Source organism: Caloenas nicobarica, chromosome 9, assembly GCF_036013445.1.
Source record: "Caloenas nicobarica isolate bCalNic1 chromosome 9, bCalNic1.hap1, whole genome shotgun sequence".
In the NCBI taxonomy this organism is placed as follows: Eukaryota; Metazoa; Chordata; class Aves; order Columbiformes; family Columbidae; genus Caloenas; species Caloenas nicobarica.
Genome location: NC_088253.1, coordinates 7,785,687 through 7,808,744, shown reverse-complemented (window position 1 = coordinate 7,808,744; position 23,058 = coordinate 7,785,687). Strand labels below are relative to the sequence as shown.

Here is a 23,058-nt window from a genome sequence, read left to right as displayed (position 1 = left end):
TTCAATCCTCACAGAGAATTGTGCCAGTCGTGCTTTTTGTTGTATCAAGGATATCAAGTTGAGGTGCATGAACTGCAACTGTGGCCCTCTGTTGGCATGTGTGTACACAGAGGAGGAATGATGAGAGAAAAAGAGATTATGCACCCATTTTGTGTAGTACTTGTAGTTCATATCCAACATATGAAAGAAAAATTGCTTTGAGTTAAGCAGTTCAGAAGCAGTCCTTGCTGTACTGGCATGAACTTAATTGTATTGGGTTTTTAAGGTGCATCCTTATGCAGAGTACATGACAACAGCATAATCCAGATAGAAAGCAATTATTGAAGTTTACACAAGGAGCAACTGTTGCATAGGTATAGTAACTTCAGAGCAAAGCTGCTTAAACATGAAGACATTGCTGGGAGGGATGGAGGAAAGGTATCATAAGGAAGCATTTATGTGGAAGGAACATGTCTCTCCTAGGCAGTCATTGTAAAAAAGGGTCCTATGTAATCCTGGTAGAAAAGTGAGAGAATAATTTTCAAATAAAATGTAAAAATATTATGTGTATAATGGCATTCTAGCAGGTGTGAATTTCACTGTGTTAAGGCATTTTTTCTTTGCAGTGTCACTTCCTTTCACTGGGGGGAAGAGGAAGACAGTAATGACTGTATGTCCTGAATGATGTGTTAAATAATATGTATTCAATTTATACCTGTGATAATGTTGTGGGAAACTTGTGATTTCTACAGATGTTTGATCATTCTGTGTTGCTATATACTCAGCTAATATTTTACATTTTCAGATACTTGAGAGAAAGTATAGAAAAACATAAACCAAAGGAAGATTGTAGGAAGCTTGAAATGCTAAAAGGGAAGAGATCAAGAGTCTGCATTTGGCCCAAACTTGAAAACACTGAGAGAATACAAAGGTGAGGAATGAAGGTGAATATACAGCAGAGGATCTTTGTATATGTGCATGTAGATATACATACATATGGGATCATGTATTTGGTGAGCTTGCTATCCAAACACTAACATTACCTTGGTTGAAATAAGATGTATTTTGATCTAGGAAATAGATTAGGAAACTGAACTATTATATTTTGATTCTTTGAAATCTGATGTTGAAGTCATTGAAGTCGTTCAAACAGTATGTAAATTAGTGTATACATCTTTATCCTCTAAACGACTGAATAAATGAAACAAATAGATTCCCAAGCTCTAATTTTCCTTCGTGTATAAACAATGCTCTTCGAATTACTGTGTCTTTGTCTCACTCAAGGACAGTGGATCAAATGAACTCTTTGTTTCACCCCCATACTAATCTTTCTTGACACATGCTGAAGTTTTTGTTTCATGTTTAAAAATGAAGGTGGCAGCTGAGGCTTTATAAGTTTGAGAGCTTCCAATACACATCCTTTGCAACCATTGTGCAAACCATCATGCCCAATGCCAAGTCAAGTTCCCTGTTGAAATGTGACAAATGTTTCTTGTCATCCAGCCTTGATTGTATTGTGGAAAGACAAATGAAGACTGAAGAGCAAATTTTGTATTAAACAGCAGCACTTGACAATGAATATTTGTTGCCCAAGAACCAGAACTATTGGCCTGACTTGCAGAACTGTTGGCTTATTTATCCCTTTCCTGAAACAGACTTGACTTTTTTTGTCGGTGGTCATATGATTTTTTTTTTTTCAGCTGAGACTGTATAATCCTGCCTGTTTAACCTGTGTATTACCAGTCCCTTAGGACTCTTTTAAGAAAGGCATGTTTTGTCTTCTACATGAAAGAAAAAAAAAAGTCTGTCTTATGCAGCATATTTTCCATACAACAATGAAGAAGTTACTGTATGATTCTGAGTGCGTGTATGTAGTGGTTTTGTAAATCCCTTTGGCCTACCCTTGAGAAAGGCAATTAATCCCAGTAAAAGGGTATTGCTTCACATGAAATCTTTGCAGAGCTGTGGAATACATTCCTCCACCCTAGTTGCCCAGGCTGTTTGCATACTGGGGCTTTGGTCGCTACTATAGATAAATTGTGCAAATAAATGGAGCTGGCTTTTATTTTACACCTACTAGTTTTGTTTTGTCACATATAAGCTCACAACCTCCTCCTTCCTCCCCCGCCCCACAATAGTGTATTGTGACTATTATGGAGACTGTTGTTCCTCTGGAGCAGTGAAGATGCACCCTCAAATGTGGTGTCTGTCTCTCTACTGCTTTTAGGCCTGTGCAACCAAGTTGTAATTCTTAAAGTACAAAACCTTCCCCACTGCATTTGAGCCTACATCATCTTAATGTGTGCTGCAGGTTTCATCCTCAGAAAAGTAAAAGTAACAACACAGTAACTGATTCCCAATATTTAATTTTCTATAGCTGTCTGCCTGTAAATATTTTTCTCTTTAAAGAAATCCTGAAGGAAACTTGCATTAAAATGATGTTGATTTTTCTGTCCTTTCTTTTAATTGCTATGATTACAAAATACTTTCATGCTCATGAGCTGGAGGATTCTGAGTTAAATTCCCACAGAATACAATTACAGTGAGTCCACCTTACTGCTGTGCTAGTAACTGTATCTTATTAATCATCATTGCTATCCACCCAAGCATTAGAAGCTGCTATAATTTGTAACATGTCACAAAAACTGTAAGAAATACTTAATGGTAACATGAAGTCCCATTTTCAGTGTGCAGTGGTGATAAAACAAAAGATGGTTTTATATCCTGGATCAGAGGAATGGGTAAAGGGGGAAATCTGTGAAATTATGGGAATGATTCATCAGTAAGGAGGTTTGTTGTTTGGTATGCTTTAGGCGTTTTCAGACAGCTTAAGTTTCAGTAGTGAGTTCTGCGCTTTGGTTTTTGTTTGTTTTATAGTACTGAATGTATGTTTAAAAACTGTTTCTTTAAATATACAGTGTTTAAAAAAAACCCCACACATTCTTATAAATACTGAGCATTGACAGGACTGACAAATATTTTTATATAATTATTTCAGTTACAGGTAAACCAGAAAAAGGAGGACGCAAGTGATCTAGCAATTATACCATGATGCTGCCTCAGAGCACTGATTTGTTTCCATATAATGAACCCTTATCCTGTCTGCTGGAATCACCAGTCAGCCTGTCATTGCTCTAATACAGTGTTTCTATCAGCCCAGAGGGATTTGAGAGGAACCTACCAATTCATTTTCTCCTGGTCACAAAGCAGCCACCAATGCAAGAGCTGGATTCAAACTGATGAAAGGGTGGGAAACATATTATCAGTATCCTAAGCATCAAATACTTTTGAAAAATACATCTCATGATAAACACTTCCCCAAAACCTTGTGTGAACTATTTAACTAAAGCACAAAGACAGGTGCTGTGCACTGGCTTTGCCAGCCAGCCAGCCAAGATCTTCTGATCTGGCTGTTTATGCCTCTTTACCTCCAGTTACCTCTCTGGAGTACAGGAAGCTGCTCTTATAGCTCTGCTGTGCAAGAAGCGCTAAGTATGTTCATAAAGGTGTGGCTTAGCTCCCTAGCAATTCCATGGTAACAGGGGCGTAGTAAACTAGCCTTAAGTAAAACAAACAGGCTTTGTGGAAATCAAAAGCTGAGAATGCAAGCTGTTCACATCTCTTTGATTAAAGCAGCTAATCTTTGATTGAAGGTGGTGGGCTCCACCTTGTTCCCCTACACCCAACAGGTTCACACGGGTTGGGTAGATTAAGTCTTGTGCTTTCAATACCAATGCAGAGGAATGTTTTTAGTCATTTTTGTAAGATGTGTTGTGAGAAAAAGATATTAAATTTACATGTTATTTTATCACAAACATAACATTAAGTAAAAGGAAGAGCTCGGTATCGTTTATTAAAAATCTCATTACCCTGTACAGAATGGCTTATCTTACACTGAGAGGTACAGAGCAGAACTCATAGTACTGAAAAAAATCTCCACCCTTTGTTATTGAGTCCTTTTGCTTTGTCTTCCTCAAGGGAAATTATGTGTTCCTAACAGTTCTTCACCAGCACAAGTTCAGCTCTTACACAAGGCAAAGGAGATTGCTGATACTTTCATCTGGCTAGGCAGAATTAAATTTATAGACAGCGTTCCCTTCTCCAGGGATCTACACAGCGAAAGCACGCCTTTTTTCCTACTGTAGTTACACCCTCAGACAGGGACTCCTGCGTAGCTAGAAAGTAATTCAGAGATCTGAAGAGACAAGACCTGTTCTGCAGTCTTACAACTTCCACCTATACAAAGTAGGTGTAAAATGCTACCCAACATGACTCATCTATGACAGTGATAGCCAGCCTGGCTGCCTCTAGTGACAGCTGAGTGTTCAGTAGTGACCGGCCACAGAAAAGCTTGCTGTGCCCTGAGGCCATGGCTTTGTGATGCTGTAAGGTAGCAGCACCCCTCTTCCCCTTCCCATGAGTCACTGTCTTGTTTTTGCCAGGATAGCTGTTTGTGGGACCAGCCCGTGAACCAAATGAGGGAATGGCTGGATCTTCAGGAACACTCTACCAAAATGAGGTGGTGTGGTGTTCTATTTGCTTTTAACTGAGTCAGATCCAGCTTTCCGAAACTGGATCAATATTTCAAAGCTGATTCACAGCGTAGCCCCACAAATAGTACTGCTGAAGAATCAGAGGGGACAGTGAGCCGAGGGTGGTATAAGGATGAGTGGCTGAGGCTGGATGAACGAGGTATTCCTGAAATTTATATTGATGTCAAACATATTTTATTAGGAAAACTACAGTTTAAGTGCACAGTTTGTCATATGTGGCAGGCCAAACAACTCCTAACGACTCTCATTTCATCAGTGGGAGTATGTTTGCTTATAGCGCATACTAGGATTTAATCTATCTGAAAAATAATGGAGTAGATTGGACACCTCTGCCTCCCTGCTCACACAAAGCAAAGCACCAGAGAATGTAAGGGAATGGTTGAAAGTTAAAGTTATGCCCTAGACATCTAAGCCACCCAGAGCATTATCAGTACATTAGCTCTAGTCACTGTGTAGCCACTCTCAGAATGTGCCAGGTAACTTTTGCATGTGCGTGCCCCAGGGCTCTTTTCCTCATCGCCGTATATTTCGGTGTAGAAAGGGCAAAGTCTTCATGTATGTTAACTGTATGATTGAAATAATTACTTGAGAAAACCAAGGAATGATGAGGTGACATTTCCTGTCAAACAAGGGTGTGCCACATTAGCAGAGGGTTGTGGAAAGCAGGTGTGGTAGTACTGGCACTTACAAAACAACTCTGTCATGGTACATTATCACAACTCCAGCTTATTGGGAAGCAAAAGGGCAGAACTCATTGCACCTGCTCGCCATGTGCTTAGTTATTATCTGTGTTTATAAAGCAATTCTGTAGCTATTAAGTGATAAAATGCACTGAATTGCATCATATGGCGTATTAAATTCAAAATTTATGCAGTATGCCAAATGGAAGAATCTAAGCAGAGCTGTCTTCTCTTCCCTCTATTTTTTTTGTTACTTGAATACATTTCACCTCTGTGCAATATGTTTCTTAAAGAATGCTTATTTTCAGGAATTCATATCACTCTCTAGTATCTGCCAGATGCATCAGTAAGGACACTACTTCTATCTTACTTCCACTGTATATTCCACAGCATATAAAATCCATCATCAGGCCAAAAGAAGAAGTGTATTTGTTCAATTATGCTCAGAGGTTAAAGTGAAGAGAGGATTTGTTGAATAGAAACACGGAAATTTATTTGAATGAGAGTCTAATTACTGACAGAACTAACTATATAATACAGTTCAGTGTAAACTAGAGTCTTCCATGCAAGCAATTGCATCTAGAGATGCTGTAGAAAAAATGAGATATCTTTGCAAAAACTGTAGTTGTCTTGTCAAGTTACAAGTGGTAGAGTAGAAAATAAACTCATGTAATCTTCCTAGAAATTGGTGAATTAGTTCTTCTAGACTCTGGTACTAAGGAGTCAGACAAGACCATGTACTTCCAAGAAAAAGATAATAAAAGTTGTATCAGAGGCCTGATTCTTTGGGGAAGTTGTTCCATCCTTGTAATTGGATAGAATAGGAAATAGAGCACATTTGAAGTACCCCTGACAGATCCTAATAGTTGGTGGTAGAAGTGAAGTGGAGCAAAATAAACACCATCAAGGTGAAAGAACAAGAAACCATTGAATGATAGGTCTCCTATCATGTCTATTTTGGATGCACAGAATTGCATTCATCAGTTTCTTGTACAAAATACTTTGATGAAATGTTTTTAAAAGCCTAAGTACTTCAACAGGTGATTAAGTTTTGCTTGAGTTTTGCATTTATATTTTACTTCTGTTTATACTGTGGTGAGAAAAAGATGTGTATTAGCATGTCTGTATGTGGAATAAGTTTAATTAAATTATAATGAAGAAACAGGTTAAATATCAGAGCAGCTAAATCAAATGGGAATGAAATATTACAGGAACACACCCTCTTTTTTATCAGGGTTTTCAAGTCAGCTGAGAACTTGTGATACAATCTGAATAAAAAGACAGAGCTTAGTAATTTCTGCCGAGATACTCTCATGAGGCCAGTATCAGCCAGTTGCCAGTAAAGCTTGAGAAAATGTAGCTCGCATAAATTCATCGTTAACTTTGTAATTTGTGCAGTTGTTTTTCTTTGAGCAATTTGGACTTCCAGTGTACAATCTTTTGCATTCACTTGATGATCAGTTCTTTCTTTCACTGCTATATTGCAGAATCGATTATCAACTCTCAGTAATTGAGAGCAGTGTATAACATGAGAGTCTTTTGATGTAGATAGTGACATTTACATGACTTATATTGTCTAATTGTTTTTTATGTTTGCATGCAAGGTGACTGGAGTTGGATATCCTAAGTTCCAGATGGCTTTGGCTGTCTCATTTTGAAACATCAGTGATTTTGTATTTCAATGAACTTCTGAGAACATTCTATGAATGCATTAATGTGTGGGAATATGGTGGGCTGAATATCATTAATTCATTAAAGGAGTGAATACAAAAATTCTTCTGTAAGAAGTTAAAGGATTACTGGATTTCCTGTCTTGCTATTCCTATGATTGGAAGTCTCTGAGTTGATCTGTTAAATATAAAGTATAAAATGGCCCAAACTAAATGCTTCATGTAGACATCAGGTCATTCTCATTTTTTGCTATGAGGAGTTAACCACTTGTTCGTTTCACAAGAGGATATAAAGTTCATCCTGTTGAACTTTAAACATGCGAAGTAATTTTAAATTTTATTGTTTGTAAATTAATAAGATTATTCTATTTAATTGCATTTAAATAGTAGTGAATGAAAGCCAGCATTTTGTCTTTTAGGTATTGCGGTTAATTTTGTTATCAATTTATGTATTTACTCTTCGCTGAAGTGTAGTAGTAAGGGTGGTGGTAGGGGTCTCTTTTCCTTTATAGCTGGTATAACAAACAACTCATTATACTAAACCTCATCATTAAAGAACAAATTTTTACTGTTGGACATGCAGTTACACTGACAAACTTATAAACTGTTGTATCCTTTTAATGGACAAAGAGAGGGTGGGTTAGTAATAGAAATAATCTAAGGCTGAACATCAATTTGCTTAATAACTTGCCACAGAAATAATATTTTCCATTGAATTTCCATTTTTATATTATACCTGAGACTAGTAAAAAAGTGATCAATTGCAATGAAAATATATTTAGGCAGATTCTAGGGGCTATGTAGTTTCACACAAACTGAATTTTCAGTCCCAGGTAGGGTAGATTGAAAGGTTCAGGAAGTACTTGCATATTCATCTCATTAGGTAACAGAAATCATATCACATGGCATGTCTGACTTACTGCAGCTTAAAGATCCTGCCTCAACTAGTTGCAGTGAATTATTTAAAAATTTAGCAGTGAGATCAGATTGGCCACTAGGAAAAAATTTCTCATCAGCAACGTAGTGCAGCTTTGGAACAGGTCACCCCCACAGGTTTGGAATCTCTGCCCTGGGAGGTTTTCAAGACACAGCGAGACAAAGCGTTGGCTGGTTCAGTCTGGTGTTGGCAGCAGTCCCAGCTGTGGGCACTGTGTTGGACAGGAGGACTTCCAGAAGTCCCCACCAGCTCACATTTCAATGATTCTGATTCCAGAAAGCTCTGGTGAATTATTTGAAGGAAAGCATTATTTCCAGTGAGAGAAAAATCTAAATTCACTGTGTATTTGTTGTAAACTCTTCACTTAAATGTAAGTCTATAATATTAATGAAAGACACTACTATGCATGCATGTTTGACCTGTCCACCAATTTGACTGAAAAGTAAATGCTTAGGTCTTCAAAAGCCTGATACTTGTAATCTAGAGAAATGTGGCTAAACAGCATGTACCTGTCCTGCAGTGGGAGCTGAGCCTGTATAAAACCTTTGTAGAATTGAGACACTGGATTGATAGTCAGCCCATAAAGGAGAGAAGCTATGTAAAATAGTAGGGGAAGTATTTTCGTTTTTATTTATCTAGCTTAGTCACCAGTTTTATGTTTTAATTTACCTTTGAGTCAATGGAGATTAAATTCCAACCAATACAGGATTCTAAATGAATGCTTTCAGTGTGGCTTGGTGGGGCTAGTATCTGCAGGGTAACAAGCCATTGGAATCCACCTTTCTGAAACATTTTTGCATATTGCCGAGCTTTTGTGAATATCCCGATGGAAATTATTTCAAGGCTTCTACACTGCATTGTAATTATGACAGACCTACCTGGCAGACAAAAAATCAGATCTCTCCAAACATCTGGACAGCAATCAAAGAACACTGTTAAGCAGTTGTTCCCATGCCCTTTCCCACTCATTTGCTCTTAAAGAAAGGATGCCAGACAATTCTTTACATATTGGTTTATGTTTCAGGAGCTACAGTAAGCTCCTCCTCCAGAAAATATTACTGCAGTTGCTTATAATCCCACCCAGGAGCCAAGCACTGAATGGGGCTGAAATCCGAATGTCTTTTCCCAGATACTTATACATCACTCACAGATCTTTTACTTCCTGTGCCCATTCAGTTTGGAGATGCTGAGGCACACAGAGAATTTACCACTATCCATGTTGTCCAGATAAACACCAAGGCTCCATACTTATTTAATTTAGTGTCTCTGCTTCTCAGAACCACAAAATAATTTTGTCTAAAAGAGACGTCTGGAGGTCATTTGGTCCAACATCCCTGCCCTACCACCATGCCCAATTTTGAAGTTAGACCCAACTTAAAAGTTAGTTAACTTTTCTCAGGGCATTTCAAACAGTTTTACAAGGTTAATCATCATCATCATTTTCTTCCTTTTAACTGATGAGTAAAGTATTCATGAGGAAGACAAATAACTTTTCAATATCATACAGGTTTGGAACAGAAGACTGATTTTTAGCTTCCCTGAAAGGTAGTTGAAGTGTTGCTTTAGATCTGAATGTGGCCAAGATATTATTACTCCAGATCTCATGCCTCCAAGTTTCATACTCCTTTTTTATTAAAAAGGCTATAAGAGAACTTCAGTGATTAGGACGTTCAGTCCACAGGGGGTTTTAATAATAATGTGGTAAAGGTAAAACGGGGAGATGATGTTTCCTTTTCTATAGTTCTTGTCTTTGTCTTGATTCGTGAAACTGGATAGTGTGTATAGTGAGAATGAAATTGTCGCTGCAGGTTTGTCCATTACAAGCACAATGCATTTAATGAGCTTCTTCAGTATTCTCATGTGATCTAACTGTAAAAGCATTCTATTTTCCAGCTTGTTTGATTAAAAAAAAATCACAATACTGAACTTGCGTAACAATGAATGTCCATCTTTAGAACCTTTATGCTCCACCTAGTTACGTTTATGAGACATTATCCTTCCATGGAGCCTAAAAACAAGAACCTCTATAAATACGCCTGCCAGGATTAAATCTAAAGGTGAGCAATAACTCTTGATTTCAGCAAGATCTTGGTTACAAATTAACTTTGCTAACGCTCAATGTACAAGGGCTTGTCCCACATGTTTCAGGAAGTGGATCCTGTTTCTGGTCTATGGAGACAGGTGATGTCGTTTCTTCAAATTTTTTAGATCAATAAATTCAGAGACTGGTATAATTAAGAGTTGCATGCAGAGAGATTAAAGCTTGTGGATAGAAGGTGAATGGGAAAGCAATTGCATAATCTGATACTTGAAAATGTCTGAAATCCAAGGAAGGCCAGTGTTTATTTAATTTTTTATTTTAAACATGTTAGAATATGTTTGAAGTCAATTTAGCTAGAATAGTTTAGCTAAGCTAGTAACAGTAGAAATATATGAGTCAAGATAGTTTAACAGTAGAAACCAGATGGGTTTTCTAGGAAGAGATACTACATTTGATTAGATGAGCTAATAAAACTGTCAAAAGCATACAAGCTTTTGGGCATAGTGGCCTTTGATACCATGCATAGATTTCAAATAAGTTTTCAAGGGCCTTTGGCATTGATATGAGTAGGACTTCTTTAGTTTGACTTGTTGCTATAAGTAAATTGCAATACTTTTTTCTTTCACATTAGACCCTAAAAGACAATTATGTAGGTATTGGCATTCTGTGTTCCAATTCAGTGAAGCCTGTGAGCATATATATCAAGCTGGCCAAGAATATATCATGTGTATGATCTATAGAAATCTGCTAATTATAATCCCATTTTGTATGAAGTAGTTACATATTAGGGCTATGGAATGACACCCTCATGAAGGCAGGTAAATTACATCAGACCGGTACTTTTATTCCGTGAACATAGCTTCAGGTAAAATCTGTGCTTACACTTATGTGTACAGACACTACCACCCTCCCCAACACCCCCATGATATATATGTGTTTGGGAGGGAGGAATAGGTTGAGATGAGAGGAACAGTTCTCACACTTGAAGTCAGTGTGTATTTCTCATTCTTATTACAGACTTAAGGGATAAGAATCATTCCATATACTTATGAGCAGGATGTTATGCTACTTCATTACCGCTATATCTAAAGGATATAACTAACCAAAAGGAATAGGAATGTTTGGGGGTTTTTTTCTGCCAAGGAGTTCTAGACATATATTGACAGAGGACATGACAGATGTTGCATAAATTCTGCAATGGCAAAAAATATACTGCTGAAAACAGTTAGAATATGTAAATACATATATGTTACAGATTAAAGTTTTCATCTCAGAGTGTTTGAGAATTTGTCCTTTCTGTAACACCAATCTATCTTCAGGATTGCTCTTCAGGCAGCTGCACATGTGAACTGCAGAGACAACAGCTGAGATGCATTGAACAACTACCTTGTAATGTCCAGTGAGATGCACCTGTCCAGTGAGATGCACTTCTCTGCCTGGCCTCTGCCAGGTAAATACTTGCAATACAGGAATTCTAAGATAATTCACATGAGACAGCATCCTTGAACTGTAGTTTGCTTTAATTGAAATACATGAAAATAGTCTTGCTGATGGTGTTAGCATGGGAATCGGGATTTGCTGAAGGAGGTCCATAATAACTGCTATAATTAACCAATTATTAAATTAGCATGTTAAAAGAAAAAGAAAATGTGATGTTACTATTTAAACCCATCAGATAATCACAGTTAAATGTCCAGCTCTGTATTTTCCCATCAGTAGCTAAATAGCAGCACTGTTTTTCAGTCAGTGAAAACTGTATTTCAATGCAAAACTAATGTTGAAGTACAAACTGAGGATTTAATTGAGCAGAAGAAAAATTGTGACTAGTCTATCTTGCAGCATTTGGCCTTTAAAAACCATTAGTAACTCATCAGTGATGGCAATAGGAAAAATAACATGGTCAAAACAGTTTAGAGGCTTTTTGATTTTCATTTTTGCTTTAAAATATATTCGAGTTTCACAATGTCTGCAAAAATTGTCCAAATCCCCGATGTTACAAATATTACTACTGGTCCCATTGAGCAGAAATGCTTAGAGGAGTATTTTTGTAGTAGCTAAGCTAGGCAGTGTTTTCCTGTTGTAGAGTCTCACCTGTGAAACAGAAAAGACGTGTAGAGAAAAACCGCCAGTCTTTGACTGCAGTTAATGCCCAGGAGATAGTTCTTTATTGAGCAGCTACAGGATGGAAAATACAGGGTTTATATTTCTAGTTTGTAAAACGTCATAGATGCGCACCTTCTCACAAAAAAAAAAATATTTTAATAGGACCCACGTTTGCAAACCATATGCCAAATGGGGCCCAAAATGCAAATTGCTTTCTGTTTGTAATATCCCTTAAAAATTCCTGTATAATACTACACTTTCATTATACGTTAACGTTGGTAGCTCAGTACATAGACAGCAACGTGCACAAAAGGCAATTCACTGGGAGCAGGTGACGACTTTCGTGCGTTTCAGAGCTAAGTCACAGATTGTGTTTCAGTAACCGTAGGTGTGTATTCTTCGGATTTCCAAAATAAAAGGGGACTCGGTACGACTGCACTGTCCTCCAAGTCCCCCCCGGCCGCCTGGCGAGGGGCCGCGGGCGGGCGCGTCTGGCCGCGGGCGCGCAGCCGGAGCGCACATTGCCCGCCTTGCCCAGCGCCGGCCGGGAGCCCGCAGAACTGAAAGCAGGTAGAGGCACTTCCTGCAGGCAGAATTAGAGAGAAAGGGAGTTTTCCTCTGATCTCCCTCAAAAACCAATCAGGCCAGATCAGCCAGGCGTTGATTCTCCCTCCGTCCCTCCTACACCTTTTCCGAAGGCCCAATGGCCTTTTCCCTCTGGGAGATTGACTAGAGTCACATGAGCCGCACCAAGGGCAGGTAACTTGGGAAGGGGGAAGGAGAGGAGGAAAAAAAAAAAAAAAAAAAAGCCCAAGCCCAGGCTGGGCTTCTGCCATGATGTCAGAGGGAAAGGAACCCACAGCTTGCTAGTATCACCTCCTAATCAGCCCCGGGAGAAGGAGATCACCGGGAACAGGTAGAGATGCAAGCTTTCTCCATTTTTTTTTGTCTCAAACACCCTTATCTCCTAAATAGCTCTTTCTCTACTCTTGATATTGTGACTCCTCGTTCGCTCCTTTCCCCTTTGATCACTTGGAGGTAGGGGGTGAGCCTTTGTGGGATTTTTTGTGTGTGTCTTTTTTTTTTTTTTTTTCTCTCTTTTTTTGACCTCTGCTTTTGATTGTAGTTGTTTCCCCCTGTGGTCATGACGGCTTCGCACAGTGACTCTTTGGTGGTGTTGTTTGGGGCAACAGCTGGTGCATATGGGGCTAAACTGGGTTCGGATGAGAGGGAACTAATTCTCTTGGTGTGGCAAGTTGTGGATCTACCCAGCAAGAAGGTATGGCTTCGGGACCCGGGCCGAGGGCGCGTTCCCCGGGCGCAGGGCGAGCAGCCCTGCCCGGCCGCTCGCTGCCTCCCCGGGCCCGTCTGTGCGCTCCACAAACGCACCGAGGGGAGGGAGCGGGGCCCCCGTGCCCGGGGGGTCATTCACTCATCGGGTTAGTCACTCCGAAGGGTCCTTTTTGTTCCGTTTTAAGGGAAGAAGTAACTTTTAAAGAAAGTTCGGCCGCTTCCACCCCCCTGCCCCGTCTCCCTTAAAAAGTCTGTAGCTTCAAATTCGGAGACGACTACGGGCTTTTGAAGGTTTAAAACAAAAAGCTGCCCTCGGTAGGCTCCAAACGTGCATGCTTTCGTGGGAGCTGTCTCAGGGTAACCGTTGGACCCTCTGTGGCCTGCTGCCGGAGGCACTTTTATTTATTTTTTTTTTTTAACCAATGTTGGGTAAACTTTAAGAGAATACCGAATTCCTTTAAATTTTAGGCTGATCTGAAAATATGCTCTATTTTTTCCCCCAAAAAAGCCCTGTCATAAACAAGAGTCCCTCTAGAGATGAAGTGCTTTGATAAAATAAACATGACTATCAATTTTATGAATCGATTCAGGAAACTGCCTTAATATTGTGTGATCTTCCCTTTGCAGTTAACAAGTCTCACAAAAATCAGTGCTAGCTGCAAAAGGTGTCCCATGAAAACTGACTCTGATTTACTGAAGCAGAGAGCGTGGCTCTCCTGGGTGGGAGGGAAAGAAACCGAGGCAAAAGGTTTCGATTTGTGAAATCCACAAATGCTTTTTCTCATTGCGATTGTTATTGGGAACGCGATACTGCATCTTTCTGATTTTACTGCAGTCTGACCGCTTTGTTCAAAAGAGCTAATTCGATTGTTCCTAACTTTTGCCCATAATTTCTTTAATGTTTTTAGGTAGGGGCACTACACAAATCCCTGGTGAAAGCAGACAATTTGGACTTAAGTGACCAGTGTCGTGAAGTGACTGGCTTAACAGCAGAGGGACTGGGCAAAGCAGAGCCACTGGACCAGGTTCTTCAGCAGGTGAGGTGCTGCTCTTGGCAGCAGGGGCTAATCAGAGTGAAGCCTGGGGACAAGATTCAACTGATCTGATAAAAGAAATAGACTTTAATTTTGCCTTTCACTTCGAAATCACTAGCAAGCTTTTGTACTTATTTTTTAAAGCTAACCCCAAAATACCCTGAACCATTTGAAATGAGAACCCCATAATTCTGAAATGGTTGAATACAATACCAGAGTACTTAAGCTGATGCTCTAGTCCTTGGAAGATCTGGCTTCTGATTATTTGGATGGGTCTACTTTTATTCCAAATTTCTCTTACTTAAGCCTTAAAAGAGTAGGCTGATACGAGCACTACTTAATTTATCAGTGCTTATCAGACTTTCAAAATTTAGGTGGTATGTTTTAATCTACAGATTCACTGCTGTAATGTATATTTAAAAACTTGACCTTTTCTAATTTGTTTTTCTTAAATTTAGTTGAAATCTTCAAAACTATACTTTCATGAAACATCAGCTGTGCATGTTGTGTATCACACTTTTCCAGATGAGCTTAATTACTTCAGTGGATTATAAAGTGTTTTGTTTGGGTTTTTTACAATTTCTGTATTTTGCTCTTTGGCTCATTTAATATCGCATTAAGACAGTAAATCTGACAATTTATGTGGTCTATGTGGTTCAAGAGGCCCTAAGTTAGCAAAAAAGATTTAACACAACTAGTATAGACATATCCAGTTCCTGAAAGTTTGCTTGCTTTCACTGTCTTTTCTATATATGAAATGTGCTTGAATGGAAAAATACAATAGTGCATTTTTGTGTAACATATAAAACTGGCTTTCCACACCTTGTCTGAATCATTCGTAGGTGTGTTTCAGCAAGAAACTTGCTTAGGCAGTAGAACAGGTTCATGTTGCTGTAACTCCTGGTGACACAGTTAACTTGGCAGACCAGGTCCTAACCCTCTTTGATACTGAATGGTTAACACTTCACTCTGGAGTATTTTTGAAAATAGAAATGTGTAAATTTTCTATGCCTTAAAATCTGTCAGCATTAAATGATTAAATGCAGATGGCATTTATTCTACTTGCAACAGTTTTGCACAAGTCCAAGACCAAAAGGTGATTTTTTTTTTTTTTTTTTTTTAAAGCTTCAAAATAACCCCTGAGAAAATGTGCAGCTGCAGGTTTGATCTTGTCCCAGATCTTGCACTAAAGACATCTGGAACAGCTTAGCCTAGTACACTCTGTTTACCTTTATAACAGACACACTTTAATTATACTCAATACTTTATGAGAGATTGTATCTTATTGCCGTAAATTGCACTGTAGGTGGGTCTGCTTTAGCAAATAAAAGGAAATACTACCTTTGTGTGTAGGTGGGTAGAGACTCTTGAAAAACAACAATTTTTTTCCTTTTTGTTTTGCATATCTATGCAACTAAATAATTATTTTGCTGTTATTTGTTGGATGCTAGTTGTGATGTGGCCAGTTCCATCATAGCTCATCTGGAACATGCTTTATCTAAGCTTGTCTCCCTTCCCCTCCGTGTGTCCTGACTCTGCGGAGTTCGGAGAGGAATTAATTCATCCTCCCACTTGTGATGGTGGCAAACAGCAAAATTCCATATTCTTTAATATTTGATCCTTTTCTGCATTTTCGAAGATAAGTCCATTAAATATCTTAATTGCATCATGTGTTGTAAGGATGAGTCAGGTGTTTGTCAACACAAACAGATTTTTTTTTTTCCTCAGTTAAGTGTTTTGATTAGCAGAAGCACAGGTGGGTGAAGTGGTTATTTGAAAAGGAGGAGGAAGAGGAAGTAGACTTGTACCTTGATTGAGATAATGTTATGGAGTATGTGAAATTAGCTTTCCACACCCTGTTTGGGTTGTGGTAGGAAATTTGATGATGCAGCAGAAAATTGTTCACTTTAGCACACATTTCAATCAGGTAAATGAAAGTTTTGGTGTTTGCTTCTGGCTTTTGCCTTGTGTTCCCAGTCTCTACATGTAGTGGGAAGTGAGAATCACTAAGCACGAATCCATTGTAATTTTTATCCGGTTCAGAGGCCTCTCCCAACCTCAACCATTCTGTGATTCTGATTCTGTGATTCTTAACTGGCAAACGATAGATCAGCTACTGTGGGTGTGGAGTTTTTCCACTGACCACAGAAAACCTCCTTCTATTACTGTTTAGTTCACTTTCCAGCAATGATAGATCTACCAAAAGCCTGTAATGTGTGGTTAAGCCTTTACTCTGCTTGTAACAAGGCACTTCAACAAATGACGCATCATTTCAATTTTACTTCATATTCCTACAGTTTTACATTTCACATGACTTACTGCTTGGGTTTGTCTTAAGTATGCTAAAAGAGGATTCCCCACCAATATATTTTTTTTACGTGTCATTTTACAAAGTAAGGTTCTGCAGCACAGTGCCCCCAAACAACCGAGCTGTTTGCTGCAGTGTATGTTCTGTATGCTTTGCTGCAAGTTTTTAAAACTGTACTTGTCCAGGGTAACAAGCATTTGATTCCACAGATGCTACTGTATTTGTGGGATCCAGCTGTATTTTCTGATGGTCATGTGCAATATTTTGATAGTTATGTTTTGTGTGGGGAGACGAGGTCCTGGTCCTATACAAATATAAGGGAAATATTTACTTGAAGTCATAACACGTGTGCCCTTCGCAAGCAGTCTGCCTAATGTGTTTAGTTCAAAGTGGCATTAGTAACTTCTCTCTCTTGGACCAATAATGGGGAAGTTACAGCTGCTGGCTGAGCTGTGGTGGTGGAGTTGCAGAGCTTCTGAGTAGAAAAATGTGAGGGCTTCTTTTAACAAAGTAAGTAGGAGATCTCTTGTTCAAGTGTTTGTTTGGAACGTCCTGAGCCTGTGATGTAAGCCTTTAAACATGCATTACCTGCTACTTACTAAAGGGAATAGTGTCCTGTGTTTCTTCCTGCATTACTGGGACATTCTTGCTAGGTTTCATTGTTCAGATCTTCAAATCACAGGACTGGCTTATTTAGCATGTTGTTTATATTTTCCTAAATAACTGCTGGAGCTTTGTGGTCTCATGGTTTCCAAGCTTTTAAGCGAGAAAATTGTTTTCAGGTTGCTCTCTGAAACCTTGCAGCAATGGAAGCTTGCTTTTAAAGAGCAAAACCGAAATGAACTTTGCCTTTCTTTCAGTCCCATTACTCTGTCATCAAAAAGCTGACATCTTCATGTGCTTCTCTGACTCTAGCCATGGGGATTCCAAGTTAAAAATCAAATACGAAGTTGAAAGTGGTGTGGATTTCTCAATCCTTCCCATACAGAAAACCAGGCTGAATCAACATGACTTGCCTTAAGACATGTTGCTTTCCTTTTGCAAGGCAATATTTGCATGTCTCGCTGACAAAGGATAAGTCTAAGAAAAGCTAATAATTTTGGAGAGCTGTCTACAGTATTTAGCTGTAATTACCATCTTACTTTGAATGATATACATTAAAAGATCTCATGAGAGCTGGGTCTGGTTTTGGACATGGTGAAAACATCCAACTTCAGTCTAAGGCTGTCTTAGTCTTGCTGATCTTTCATTGCATTGTACATTAAATCCAATGCATCAGTGAGAGATTAGATTCATATTCTTAAACATACAAAGACAAAGCTGGGCCTCTTTCCCCTGCTCCTAAACTATGCACAAATTGAAAATACAGAGGGGTTGCTGCTTCATCTGGTGATAGCAAGTTACCAGTTCTCTAAGCATGTTTGGATGCCTATTGATCATCCAGCTGAGCTGCAGGTGCAATTTATTTTCTCACATATCAGCAAATTCAGCAAGAAACAAGCTGGTTAGATGAGCGTTTGGAAACAAATGGGATGGGGAGTGAGGCGGAAGAACCAGTGAATTCCTCTAACCTGATAAACCGGTTACAACTTTTTTTTTTAAAGAGAAACTTGTTCTGCCACCTCTTCACAAAGTGCTAGCAGAAAGTTTTCTTGGCTTGCTTGCCGGCTGTCACAACTTCATTTTGGATAAATTATTTTTTTTAATACATATATTTTTAATACACCTCTGAACTTTTAGACTGCAGAAAAAAGTCTGAAAATGCAGGGTGGTGTTCCGATTTGTGTGTTTTGTTTGTATTTGTTTGGTTTTTTAGTCTTGTGATTGGTCTTCCAGCTTCAGATTATTTGATGGCTGCATCTCAATAAAACTCCTAACAGAGTCTGTATTTTGGAATATTTGCTGGGTCTGAGTTCTGAAGTTTTGGAGCAGGTGTTGGGCAAACCTTTGCAAGTGTTACTGAGCAGGCTGTTCTCTCCACAACAAATACTTTGGGTGCAGTTTCACAAGATTTGTCTTCAGCAGTGAAGCTAGCTTCTTTCTTGCCCCTGCACCATACTTTGCCATATTTTTGTTGTGTCAGTAAGCTCTTTGTGAAGCTGTACTGTAAACAGGATCACTGAATTGAGCAGGTAGGGTGGGAACTTCTAACCTGCTTTGCTGTCCAAGCTCATGTCCCATGAAACTACACCCTTTAATTTTATTTTCATGATCCAACATGTTTGACGGCGATACTAGCTTAAGGTATTTCTGCCCCCGCGTCATGTTCTCGAGCTGCAGTTGTATGCAGACTTTTTAGTGGCACCTTTCACTCGGGTAGGTGCTGCTACATGGACCTCCCTCCCCTGCATTCTGCCAGTACAAAAGTCTTTGGGGCTGCAGGTTAAACGGGAGCAGTTCTGCCTGATGTGCAGGGTGGCAGGTGAGGTAGTTTTTCTGAGGGGCAGCCACGGCACTGAGGTGTGGACAAGCAGTGTGGGTGAAAGGAGAGAAACATTTTAAGACAGGTTGGCCACCAAGCAGTTTGTATTGTGAAACTGTGGCCTTGGGTTGGTATCAGCAGTGAGCGCTGAGGATTTCCTGGCAGACACAAGATGTCCTTCAGGTTGTCAGGGCAGGTAAGTCATAAACTCCTGCTCTTATAGGAGGGCTGAGTATACTGTGTGCATATAGCCTTATGCAAGGTTCTTGCTATGTATTAGCATATAATAGCTCCCTAGTTCCATTGATAAACATAATTTAACCAATGCTTATCTATGTTTGATACCTAATATTGAAATATTGTCAGTCTTTGTTGTGGGGAATTAAGGATGTGCTCATGCTTCCTGTAGCTGCAGACTGTCATAGCGTGGGATTTTTATTTTCTTTAGCAATGAAAGTGGATGGCTAACTCTTGTTTCAGAACCCTGGTTGTAATTCTGTTGTTGATGGCACAAATAAACCAGCTCCCACTGTGTTGTGATTGGAACACACAAATCTGTTCTCTTAAAAACAGAGAAGAGTTAATACCAAAACAGTTCTTCTGCTACATATACAATATATGTATACATGAATATACATGTATAGATCATGTGAATGTATTTGTTATTGGCAGCATTTGCGTTCTGTTACGTTCTGTGGAAAAGCAATAACATTAGCTTCTCTGAAGGCTGCAGTACTTTCATCTGAATTCCTCGAGTATTCTCTTAAACCTTGCTCTGTTCCTGTATTTAGGTGTATTTCACTTCAGAATGAGTGGAGAGTTAGTTAAAGAATTTGTCTAAAGCTGCATGTTCTTTGATCTGGAAGCCTAAAAATGTGGTAGTCTTGGCTAGCTGGGCTATCGTTTTCTCTTAAAATTAGAAGTGCCAGCATTTGTTAGAAGTGAATAATTTGGCCCTGTGGTTTGAGGATAAGCCTGAGTAGACTTTATGATAACAAATGCTGCTGCTTGTTCTGGTGAAGTTAAACAGTAACATTAAATCTCTTACCAGGTCTGGATGGATTAGCCTATATAGAAAAATAAACTTTAATATGACCTGTCCAGAATAGCTTGAAATGCCTGCCTTCACACAGCGTCGTGTTGTGCAGTGTTTGAAAACTGTATCACTAGCATATTTGGATGTTCTCACAGCTATAATACTATACCCGAATACTTGAATTTCTCTTGAAATTGTACTTGCAGCTTTTTTGAAGTAATTGTAAGACAGTAAAATGTGAGGTAGAAGCCTTTTAATACAAAGATTGCTGGATTATGTGATCCTCAAAGACTTTGAACTTCTTTCCTCTAACTTGGTGTAAGTAGCTACTGAAAAAGTCACCAGAAATGAGTTAAAGAACTATTGTCAGGGTTTTCAAAAGTGGCTGGGAAATAATAAATGACAAATAAAGGTTTTGTATTCTACCATTTTGACAATACATATACATGCAGTGCTTCTACCAGTTCTTATATGTTAACATGGAAATGGCATAGAAAACTTTCTGTGGATGCTCTGGATTTTTCGACAAACTTCCACTGTTTTCCTCTTCCTTCGGTAGCATTTTATCTGGTTCTTATCACAGCCTTTAAAAACATTGCACAGTTCTTGCATCAGTGTGTTGGTTTACTTAAAATTTTTTTCCTTTTTTTTTTTTTTTTTTTAAATCCTTAAGTTATATGCAGAAGGTCTTGGGTAGCTGAGTGCTGCCAAACAAGGGGGCAACAACTCTGTCAATGTATTGCAGCACTTCTTTGCTGAACTGTTTGGTTTAAGATTGAGGCGTAGGTGCTGGAATTGATATTCCTAGCAAAGCAGTGTTGTGGACAAAACTAAAAATGCTAATTGGAGATTTTCTTTTTTTAAGCAACTTACATTACTTACATAAGGTCAGCCTTGTTTTATTTTGTAATTTCTATGGTTAAAATTGGAACCTTTATGTGTCTCTATTAGAAACTTAATTAGTAATTCTCCCTTTTTCTTACATTCCTGTCTTTGCTATCTCCTGTCTGCTCTGGAAAAGCATTTTTATTCATAATAATTGCTGCTTTTCATAAAAACTGCAGAGATGTCATATTGTTGTTTTCCTTCATGATCAATTTGTGTTAGCTGCAGCCTTATTTCAGAAAGGAAGAAAGTATTGATGCTCTGGAAGGCAACTTATTGTGCATGTCTTAAGGTACTGAATTAGAAGTAATATTTGCTTTACAAACAATTTTTTTAGTGCTTTACTCTGAGAAATCTGTGGTGATGTTTTTTAGACTGTTCACAGCTTACCCCAATATACTTCTATACAAGAGCTCCTGTTCCTGCTTTGTGTATAAACAGCGGCTTTACTAATCTGTCCCTCATTCATTTAATCCATATGCTGCAACAGCAGATGTGAGCTATAAGTATTACACAAAAGATATTGGGAATTGAAATTTAAATGATCACTACTTGTGATGAGTAACAAAACAACACCCAACTCCACTACTTCTCCTGAACTTCAATTTAAAAATATTTTCGTTTTTCTTTGCCCCACTACCTTTCTTTGTAGAACTGCAGTGGGCAGAGAAGGGCAAAAAGTGTTGAGAAATGGGTATTGTGATAGCACTCAAATATTGGAAAGAAACTTAATTTTAAGATGAAGAAATAGTTGTATTCTTTTTGCAAATCTTGGCTCGTGATGATTTTGGACACCTGTTAGCTTAAAAGGTTTTATTATCTCTAGGGAAGTCTCTGAACTGTATTATCATTCTTAATTGAAATCAAAACTAGTTAGTGGTGTTGCCATTCTCTGGCTCTAATTCTAGAGAAATTTAAGCATGTGCTTTAGTATTACAATGAATTGTGTAGATGTTTGCAGTTGTGAAATTAAATGTCTTTACTGATAGCGCAATTCACTGCAACAGAATTACTTAAGAGTAAAGTAGAGCTATGATATGCAATTTGGAAAATAAGAGTGCAAAAATTACTGTGGAGGTTTTGCTTTGTAAGCAGATCTTGTAGTTGTGTACCTGAAAGTCTGAAACTTAATTTAGGAATCCTTTGTTGCTGAAGAGGGACACGAAATAGTGTATGACACATCAAACCTCTTGAATCAAGTAACTATTGGGTTGGAGAGGGATGCATGCAACTTTGAGAACTGGAAAATACATAGCAATCACAAGAATATGACTGTGACAGTTTTGGGGTTTGCTTGATTGATTACTTGAGTGTATTCTCCAATGTTATTTCTTACAGAGAATTACACTGTTACAGGATGAAATTTGTTTATTATAAAGCATGTGAAATGGCACCATGTAAATACGAAGTGCAGGAGACAAAAACTGCTGCTCTCATTGTGTGCTTAAAGAAACAAAAGAAAATATAAATCAGCTTCCTCTTCCTATAAACCTCAGATGCTGAGAACTGATCACAAGAAGCTGTGTGACCTGCTTCATATTCCAGAGAACTCGTATCAAGTCTTTCCAGTCATAATGAACTCACTTTGGAAACAAGAAGCTACCTGAAAGAGAGGATGTAGTTCTATAAGAGGAAGCAACATCTAAATAATGTCACTACTAATGTTATTGTTCTCTATTGGGCAGGACTGAATCCCTTGGAAAGCCCAGTATAAAATCTGATCTTAGCTGTGAACTGCCGAAATCTTAGAGATAATAATTTCTTACTCTCATTTTCCTTTTCTCAAATGTAATCAGACCCTGATGCACGGGGTTGCTGCCCTAATCTTTGACTCGAAAATTTTGGAGATTAAAGCAAGCTGATTTAGAGATCTACTTTCACTTCTCCTTTATGTTTTTTGTGAAAGGACGTTGAACAAGAAAGGGTAAGCTCCCCATTTCTGAAGCAGAGTAGAGCCAGTTTATAAAAGTTTGACATATTGCCAATATCTTTAAGGGTTTGAGCAAGGATCACTTGATTCTTATATATGCAAAGATACTTCAGGGATCTCAAGGCTGTTGTTCAGGAAACTCCATGCCTATGATATTCTTACAGCCTATGTTAAAGGAGAGGCAGGA

At 38.6% G+C, this 23,058-nt stretch overlaps 1 protein-coding gene across 9 annotated transcripts in view; it reads left to right on the top strand.

Annotated features, from left to right (window-relative positions):
- Positions 1-23,058, top strand: part of ESRP2 (epithelial splicing regulatory protein 2) — a 67,435-nt gene that overhangs the window by 9,120 nt on the left and 35,257 nt on the right. For 6 of the 9 annotated variants that reach the window (XR_010606666.1, XM_065640745.1, XM_065640749.1 and 3 more), the window contains 4 exons: positions 785-910; positions 11,180-11,310; positions 13,090-13,242; positions 14,165-14,293. Coding sequence is in view for 8 of the 9 variants with exons in the window: in XM_065640745.1 (XP_065496817.1) it covers positions 13,108-13,242; positions 14,165-14,293 (264 nt within the window). In the remaining variant the exon portion in view is untranslated. Of the gene's footprint in view, positions 1-784; positions 911-9,792; positions 9,877-11,179; positions 11,311-12,789; positions 12,880-13,089; positions 13,243-14,164; positions 14,294-23,058 lie in introns of those variants that run through there. The other 3 variants (XM_065640747.1, XM_065640748.1, XM_065640751.1) reach the window with 3 other exon arrangements.